Source organism: Oncorhynchus masou, chromosome 3, assembly GCF_036934945.1.
Source record: "Oncorhynchus masou masou isolate Uvic2021 chromosome 3, UVic_Omas_1.1, whole genome shotgun sequence".
Lineage (NCBI taxonomy): Eukaryota > Metazoa > Chordata > Actinopteri > Salmoniformes > Salmonidae > Oncorhynchus > Oncorhynchus masou.
In genome coordinates this window covers 365,121-374,856 of record NC_088214.1, presented here as the reverse complement: position 1 = coordinate 374,856, position 9,736 = coordinate 365,121, and the positions used below count along the sequence as shown (strand labels likewise).

The 9,736-nt window shown below is 44.4% G+C and overlaps 1 protein-coding gene across 8 annotated transcripts in view; it reads right to left on the bottom strand.

Annotated features, from left to right (window-relative positions):
- Window positions 1-9,736, bottom strand: part of LOC135508444 (V-type proton ATPase subunit H-like) — an 86,962-nt gene that overhangs the window by 20,511 nt on the left and 56,715 nt on the right. For 5 of the 8 annotated variants that reach the window (XM_064928636.1, XM_064928668.1, XM_064928677.1 and 2 more), the window contains 4 exons: window positions 7,413-7,605; window positions 4,740-4,918; window positions 4,232-4,357; window positions 160-261 (listed from right to left, as the gene is read on the bottom strand). In XM_064928636.1, coding sequence (XP_064784708.1) covers window positions 160-261; window positions 4,232-4,357; window positions 4,740-4,918; window positions 7,413-7,605 — 600 coding nt within the window. Of the gene's footprint in view, window positions 1-159; window positions 262-1,500; window positions 1,523-1,987; window positions 2,010-2,128; window positions 2,422-4,231; window positions 4,358-4,739; window positions 4,919-7,412; window positions 7,606-9,736 lie in introns of those variants that run through there. The other 3 variants (XM_064928643.1, XM_064928658.1, XM_064928694.1) reach the window with 3 other exon arrangements.

Below are 9,736 nucleotides of genomic sequence, written 5' to 3'. Positions count from 1 at the left end.
TATTGGTAGGTAGAGGGGTAGTGTCCCCAACAGCACATAGTTTTGTTGTAGCTCTGGGCAAACACACCTGACTCAACTCATTGAGGGCTTTATGATTAGTTGGCAAGTTGAATCGGGTGTGCTTGTACGATCCAATGATAACACTCTGTGTGTCCTTACCGTTTCCCCCGAGGGTAGTGTCTGACATATTCTCCAACATCATGAGCAGCTACAGCAATAACCTGAGGGTCATCAGATACCTCCAACAGCCGAGTAAGGATCCTGAGGGAGAACATATAACACATAACTAACCCTGACATCAGATACCTCCAACAGCCGAGTAAGGATCCTGAGGAGGGAGAACATATAACACATAACTAACCCTGACATCAGATACCTCCAACAGCCGAGTAAGGATCCTGAGGAGGGAGAACATATAACACATAACTAACCCTGACATCAGATACCTCCAACAGCCGAGTAAGGATCCTGAGGAGGGAGAACATATAACACATAACTAACCCTGACATCAGATACCTCCAACAGCCGAGTAAGGATCCTGAGGAGGGAGAACATATAACACATAACTAACCCTGACATCAGATACCTCCAACAGCCGAGTAAGGATCCTGAAGAGGGAGAACATATAACGCATAACTAACCCTGACATCAGATACCTCCAACAGCCGAGTAAGGATCCTGAGGGAGAACATATAACGCATAACTAACGAGTAAGGATCCTGACATCAGATACCTCCAACAGCCGAGTAAGGATCCTGAGGAGGGAGAACATATAACACATAACTAACCCTGACATCAGATACCTCCAACAGCCGAGTAAGGATCCTGAGGAGGGAGAACATATAACGCATAACTAACCCTGACATCAGATACCTCCAACAGCCGAGTAAGGATCCTGAGGAGGGAGAACATATAACACATAACTAACCCTGACATCAGATACCTCCAACAGCCGAGTAAGGATCCTGAGGAGGGAGAACATATAACACATAACTAACCCTGACATCAGATACCTCCAGCAGCCGAGTAAGGATCCTGAGGAGGGAGAACATATAACACATAACTAACCCTGACATCAGATACCTCCAACAGCCGAGTAAGGATCCTGAGGAGGGAGAACATATAACACATAACTAACCCTGACATCAGATACCTCCAGCAGCCGAGTAAGGATCCTGAGGAGGGAGAACATATAACACATAACTAACCCTGACATCAGATACCTCCAACAGCCGAGTAAGGATCCTGAGGAGGGAGAACATATAACACATAACTAACCCTGACATCAGATACCTCCAACAGCCGAGTAAGGATCCTGAGGAGGGAGAACATATAACACATAACTAACCCTGACATCAGATACCTCCAACAGCCGAGTAAGGATCCTGAGGGAGAACATATAACACATAACTAACCCTGACATCAGATACCTCCAACAGCCGAGTAAGGATCCTGAGGAGGGAGAACATATAACGCATAACTAACCCTGACATCAGATACCTCCAGCAGCCGAGTAAGGATCCTGAGGAGGGAGAACATATAACACATAACTAACCCTGACATCAGATACCTCCAACAGCCGAGTAAGGATCCTGAGGGAGAACATATAACACATAACTAACCCTGACATCAGATACCTCCAACAGCCGAGTAAGGATCCTGAGGAGGGAGAACATATAACACATAACTAACCCTGACATCAGATACCTCCAACAGCCAAGTAAGGATCCTGAGGAGGGAGAACATATAACACATAACTAACCCTGACATCAGATACCTCCAACAGCCGAGTAAGGATCCTGAGGAGGGAGAACATATAACACATAACTAACCCTGACATCAGATACCTCCAACAGCCGAGTAAGGATCCTGAGGAGGGAGAACATATAACACATAACTAACCCTGACATCAGATACCTCCAACAGCCGAGTAAGGATCCTGAGGAGGGAGAACATATAACACATAACTAACCCTGACATCAGATACCTCCAGCAGCCGAGTAAGGATCCTGAGGAGGGAGAACATATAACACATAACTAACCCTGACATCAGATACCTCCAACAGCCGAGTAAGGATCCTGAGGAGAGAACATATAACACATAACTAACCCTGACATCAGATACCTCCAACAGCCGAGTAAGGATCCTGAGGAGGGAGAACATATAACACATAACTAACCCTGACATCAGATACCTCCAACAGCCGAGTAAGGATCCTGAGGGAGAACATATAACACATAACTAACCCTGACATCAGATACCTCCAACAGCCGAGTAAGGATCCTGAGGAGGGAGAACATATAACACATAACTAACCCTGACATCAGATACCTCCAACAGCCGAGTAAGGATCCTGAGGGAGAACATATAACACATAACTAACCCTGACATCAGATACCTCCAACAGCCGAGTAAGGATCCTGAGGAGGGAGAACATATAACTAACGCGAACATCAGATACAGTGGGGCAAAAAAGTATTTAGTCAGCCACCAATTGTGCAAGTTCTCCCACTTAAAAAGATGAGAGAGGCATGTAATTTTCATCATAGGTACACTTCAACTATGACAGACAAAATGAGAAAAAAAATCCAGAAAATCACATTGTAGGATTTTTAATGAATTGATTTGCAAATTATGATGGAAAATAAGTATTTGGTCAATAACAAAAGTTTCTCAATACTTTGTTAAATACCCTTTGTTGGCAATGACAGAGGTCAAACATTTTCTGTATGTCTTCACAAGGTTTTCACACACTGTTGCTGGTATTTTGGCCCATTCCTCCACGTAGATCTCTAGAGCAGTGATGTTTTGGGGCTGTTGCTGGGCAACACAGACTTTAAACTCCCTCCAAAAGAGGCTATATACAGGGAGTACCGGTACCGAGGCAGTGTGGAGGTTATATACAGGGGGTAACGGTACAGAGTCAATATACAGGGGGTATCGGTACAGGGTCAATGTGGAGGCTATATACAGGGTGTTACGGTACAGAGTCAATGTGGAGGCTATATACAGGGGGTACCGGTACCGAGTCAGTGTGGTGGTTATATACAGGGGGTACCGGTACCGAGTCAGTGTGGAGGTTATATACAGGGGGTACCGGTACCAAGTCAGTGTGGAGGACATATACAGGGGGTACCGGTACCGAGTCAGTGTGACAGGGTATAGGTTAGTTGAGGTAATTTGTACATGTAGGTGGGGGTGAAGTGACTATGCATGGATAATCTCCATCTTTCTCACGTTGAGGGAGAGGTTGTTTTCCTGGCATCACACTGCCAGTTCTCTGACCTCCTCCCTATAGGCTGTCTCTTCGATGTCGGTGATCAGGCCTACCACTTGTGTCATCAGCAAACTTAATGATGGTGTTGGAGTCGTGTTTGGCAACACAGTCTTGGGTTAACAGGGAGTACAGGAGGGTACTGAGTACACACCCCTGAGGGGCCCTCCATTTTGACATGTGTAACTTTTTTAGCCTATATGGTTGTTAGAAGTCCATCTAAAACCTTAAAACAACACATATCCACTAATCAGGGGCATCATGCACCACACAAATCTGTAGGGGCACAAAGTATGTGTAGTTCTGCGTTAACACAACCCCTAAGTTTAACTTGCTACTTAGCTCAGTAAGTGGCTGAATTAATAAGGTGATGGGGCATCATATTGTGTTAGCTTCCTGCCGTGTTTGAGAAGTCAAAGCCCTTTGGATCAGTACAGCTGCCACTGCTATCTTAATTTCATTGAATTTTTTCTCCTCTCTGTTCTCAGCCTGTCTGCTCCTCCCCACCTCTTCTCCGTGCAGAGCAGGCAGGCCCGTTGCCCTAGCGACTCCACAAAGACACAGTGTGGAGACGTGCTGCTGGAGAGGCAGTCAAACGTTGTTCATTTGCACAATGTCTCTCGTTCACATTTGTTTGTAAATTTCCAAATTCACCTAAAATAACATTCGGTAGTTCCTACTTAGGTATAACTTTATGAGCTGGATAGCCTGTCTTTGCAATTAGTTTATTTTATTTTGTGCTTATTAGCATATTTAGCTAGCAGCCTCCATGGATATTCGCTATTACGTGTGCTAATTTTGTTAGCATTCCGGTAATAAACGCCTAGGTGTTTTTTTTTGGCGCCGCCTTGTGTACTAAGCCAGTAATATCAAAAATCCCGGGGTTAGAGAAGGCTGGTATGATGATATGAACATTTGTATCCCAACCCAAACCTAGTGAACACTAGGAGTCTTACTTGAGGAGTTCGTAGTTCTTCTCGTTGAGGCGGACTGCATTCTCACGCCAGAACTTCTCTGACTTGTGGACCGGGCTCCACTCCAGGCGACCGGACTTCAGCTCCGAACTGTACTCATCAAACGAACTGAGAGGGAGACACAGGAGGCGGCACACAGAGGGAGAGAAAGAGACCGAGACCGAGAGAGAGAGAAAAAAAGAGGGAGACCGAGAGAAAAAGAGGGGAGACCGAGAGAGAGAGAAAAAGAGGGAGAGTAAAATTATCAGAGTGAGGTGTTCTCTCATTTGTGTCTGGAAGTAGCTAGCAAACTAGCCAACGTCAGCCAGTTCGCTTGGGTGCTTGACTGCCGTTGTGAGGTCAGAACGCTCGAGTCAACCCTATTTTCCAAATGTACGAACAACCAGAGCACTCCGGCAATCCAGAGTGAATGTATGAACACACCCTTAATATAGAGCGATGTTGACCGTATCAGTCTTTCTGGGTGTTAACTGGGTTAGAAGTCACAAACCTGAGGTCCTGAACGCTCTCCCCTAGACTCTCCAGCAGGAACTTGAGGTCTTCAGTGATGTCCTCATCGTCATACTTCTGCTGGTCCAGATTCTCCAGCTGCTTCAGAACCTTACACTGTATCATGGCCAGGGCATACTCCTGACGGGTCTCCCTATCCGCTGACTTCTCCAACAGGTTCTAGAAAAATAATATTAATATGTATCATGGCCAGGGCATACTCCTCACCAAGCTACAACAGGGTGCTGATACTGGAGCCACCAACAGGGTGCTGATACTGGAGCCACCAACAGGGTGCTGATACTGGAGCCACCAACAGGGTGCTTATACTGGAGCCACCAACAGGGTGCTGATACTGGAGCCACCAACAGGGTGCTGATACTGGAGCCACCAACAGGGTGCTGATACTGGAGCCACCAACAGGGTGTTGATACTGGAGCCACCAACAGGGTGCTGATACTGGAGCCACCAACAGGGTGCTGATACTGGAGCCACCAGCAGGGTGCTGATACTGGAGCCACCAACAGACAACAGGGTGTTGATACTGGAGCCACCAACAGACAACAGGGTGCTGATACTGGAGCCACCAACAGGGTGCTGATACTGGAGCCACCAACAGGGTGCTGATACTGGAGCCACCAGCAGACAACAGGGTGCTTGATACTGGAGCCACCAGCAGGGTGCTGATACTGGAGCCACCAACAGGGTGCTGATACTGGAGCCACCAACAGGGTGCTGATACTGGAGCCACCAGCAGGGTGCTGATACTGGAGCCACCAACAGACAACAGGGTGTTGATACTGGAGCCACCAACAGACAACAGGGTGCTGATACTGGAGCCACCAACAGACAACAGGGTGCTGATACTGGAGCCACCAACAGGGTGCTGATACTGGAGCCACCAACAGGGTGCTGATACTGGAGCCACCAGCAGACAACCAGGGTGCTTGATACTGGAGCCACCAGCAGGGTGCTGATACTGGAGCCACCAACAGGGTGCTGATACTGGAGCCACCAACAGGGTGCTGATACTGGAGCCACCAGCAGGGTGCTGATACTGGAGCCACCAACAGACAACAGGGTGTTGATACTGGAGCCACCAACAGACAACAGGGTGCTGATACTGGAGCCACCAACAGACAACAGGGTGTTGATACTGGAGCCACCAACAGGGTGTTGATACTGGAGCCACCAACAGGGTGCTGATACTGGAGCCACCAACAGGGTGCTGATACTGGAGCCACCAGCAGGGTGTTGATACTGGAGCCACCAACAGGGTGCTGATACTGGAGCCATCAACAGGGTGCTGATACTGGAGCCACCAACAGGGTGTTGATACTGGAGCCACCAACAGGGTGCTGATACTGGAGCCACCAACAGGGTGCTGATACTGGAGCCACCAGCAGGGTGCTGATACTGGAGCCACCAACAGACAACAGGGTGCTGATACTGGAGCCACCAACAGGGTGCTGATACTGGAGCCACCAGCAGACAACACGGTGCTGATACTGGAGCCACCAGCAGGGTGCTGATACTGGAGCCACCAACAGGGTGCTGATACTGGAACCACCAACAGGGTGCTGATACTGGAGCCACCAACAGGGTGCTGATACTGGAGCAGACAACACCAGCAGGGTGCTGATACTGGAGCCACCAACAGACAACAGGGTGTTGATACTGGAGCCACCAACAGACAACAGGGTGCTGATACTGGAGCCACCAACAGACAACAGGGTGTTGATACTGGAGCCACCAACAGGGTGCTGATACTGGAGCCACCAACAGGGTGTTGATACTGGAGCCACCAACAGGGTGCTGATACTGGAGCCACCAACAGGGTGCTGATACTGGAGCCACCAGCAGGGTGCTGATACTGGAGCCACCAGCAGGGTGCTGATACTGGAGCCACCAACAGACAACAGGGTGTTGATACTGGAGCCACCAGCAGGGTGCTGATACTGGAGCCACCAGCAGGGTGTTGATACTGGAGCCACCAGCAGGGTGCTGATACTGGAGCCACCAGCAGGGTGCTGATACTGGAGCCACCAACAGGGTGCTGATACTGGAGCCACCAACAGGGTGCTGATACTGGAGCCACCAACAGGGTGCTGATACTGGAGCCACCAACAGACAACAGGGTGCTGATACTGGAGCCACCAACAGACAACAGGGTGCTGATACTGGAGCCACTATTCTTAGGGAAAATAGGATTTTGAATGGGACTGAATTGTGTGGTAAATTGTACAAGACTGTTTGTTTTGGGGCCATGGACAGTGGATGTCCTGCAGGATGTCAGACAGGGATACGTAGACAACTAGCTACTGTAACCAACTACAGTGGGGCAAAAAAGTATTTAGTCAGCCACCAATTGTGCAAGTTCTCCCACTTAAAACTATGAGAGAGGTAATTTTCATCATAGGTACACTTCAACTATGACAGACAAAATGAGAAAAAAAATCCAGAAAATCACATTGTAGGATTTTTTATGAATTTATTTGCAAATTACGGTGGAAAATAAGTATTTGGTCACCTACAAACAAGCAAGATTTCTGGCTCTCACAAAAAATTACAGGCCTCTCATCTTTTTAAGTGGGAGAACATGCACAATTGGTGGCTGACTAAATACTTTTTGCCCCACTGTACCTACCTACCGTAACTAACTAGCAGTACGTACCCTGAAGGCAGCCAGGATGATGCGCGTGACCTTCTCCTTGACAGACTCCTGCAGGATGTCAGACAGGGCCGGCACCACGTTGTAACGGCGTAGCTGCTCACAGAGCTGAGAGTTGAAGGCCAGCAGCCACATACAAAACCCCATCTGGTACTGCAGCTGGAAACCACACTTGTTACTGAGCACAGCTGTGATGCTAGAGGGAGGAGAGAGAACAGGGTCAGGGGTCATGTGGTACAGGGGTTAGAAACACACAGAACCCGATCTGGTACAGGAAACCACACAGGTCGATCAGCGTAGTTTTATGGTGCATCATGGTTTTATTGCATTGTTTAGGAGTTTATAGCTTGAGTTACAGATAACAGCAGTGGTTTGGCTAACTTAATCTTCTAGTGTAGTCAAACAGGTTAATGCACTGGACCTCTCCAACCACACTAATGATGTGAGCCTAACAGATAGAAAGGTAGTGGTAACAGCATTTTTACAATTACTGCATACTGCTAACAGAGAAATACATTCGTTAGTACCCAGAGACAAGTAGTAATGGTATTAGACATAGTAATGGTATTAGATGTAGTAACAGTATTAGATGTAGTAATAGTAGTAGATGTAGAAATAGTACCCATAGACTAGTAGTAATGGTATTACATGTAGTAATAGTATTAGATGTAGTAATAGTATTAGATGTAGTAACAGTAACCAGAGACAAGTAGTAATGGTATTAGATGTAGTAATAGTACCCAGAGACTAGTAGTAATGATATTAGATGTAGTAATAGTATTAGATGTAGTAACAGTATTAGATGTAGTAATAGTACCCAGAGACTAGTAGTAATGGTATTAGATGTAGTAATAGTATTAGATGTAGTAACAGTATTAGATGTAGTAACAGTACCCAGAGACAAGTAGTAATGGTATTAGATGTAGTAATAGTACCCAGAGACTAGTAGTGATGGTATTAGATGTAGTAATAGTATTAGATGTAGTAATAGTATTAGATGTAGTAATAGTAGTAGATGTAGAAATAGTACCCAGAGACAAGTAGTAATGGTATTAGATGTAGTAATAGTATTAGATGTAGTAATAGTAGTAGATGTAGAAATAGTACCCAGAGACAAGTAGTAATGGTATTAGATGTAGTAATAGTACCCAGAGACTAGTAGTAATGGTATTAGATGTAGTAATAGTATTAGATGTAGTAATAGTATTAGATGTAGTAATAGTAGTAGATGTAGTAATGGTATTAGATGTAGTAATGGTATTAGATGTAGTAACAGTATTAGATGTAGTAACAGTACCCAGAGACAAGTAGTAATGGTATTAGATGTAGTAATAGTACCCAGAGACTAGTAGTAATGGTATTAGATGTAGTAATAGTATTAGATGTAGTAACAGTATTAGATGTAGTAATAGTACCCAGAGACTAGTAGTAATGGTATTAGATGTAGTAATAGTATTAGATGTAGTAACAGTATTAGATGTAGTAACAGTACCCAGAGACAAGTAGTAATGGTATTAGATGTAGTAATAGTACCCAGAGACTAGTAGTAATGGTATTAGATGTAGTAATAGTATTAGATGTAGTAATAGAATTAGAAGTAGTAATAGTATTAGATGTACTAATAGTAGTAGATGTAGAAATAGTACCAAGAGACTGGTAGTAATGGTATTCGATGTAGTAATAGTATTCGATTTAGTAATAGTATATAGTAATAGTATTAGATATAGTAATAGTATTAGATGTAGACACTACTAGTAAATAGTATTCAGACACTAGTAGTAATAGTATTAAGACACTAGTAGTAATAGTATTAGATGTAGTAATAGTAGTAGATGTAGTAATAGTATTAGATGTAGTAATAGTATTAGATGTAGTAATAGTATTAGATGTAGTAAAAGTATTAGACACTAGTAGTAATAGTATTAGACGATGTAGTAATAGTATTAGATATAGTAATGTATTAGATATAGTAATAGTAATAGTATTCAAACACTAGTAGTAATAGTATTAGATGTAGTAATAGTATTAGATGTAGTAATAGTATTAGATGTAGTAATAGTATTCAGACACTAGTAGTAATAGTATTAGATGTAGTAATAGTATTAGACGTAGTAATAGTATTAGATGTAGTAATAGTATTAGATGTAGTAATAGTATTAGATGTAGTAATAGTATTAGATGTAGTAATAGTATTAGATGTAGTAATAGTATTAGGTATAGTAATAGTATTAGATATAGTAATAGTATTCAGACACTAGTAGTAATAGTATTCAGACACTAGTAGTAATAGTATTCAGACACTAGTATTAATAGTATTAGACGTAGTA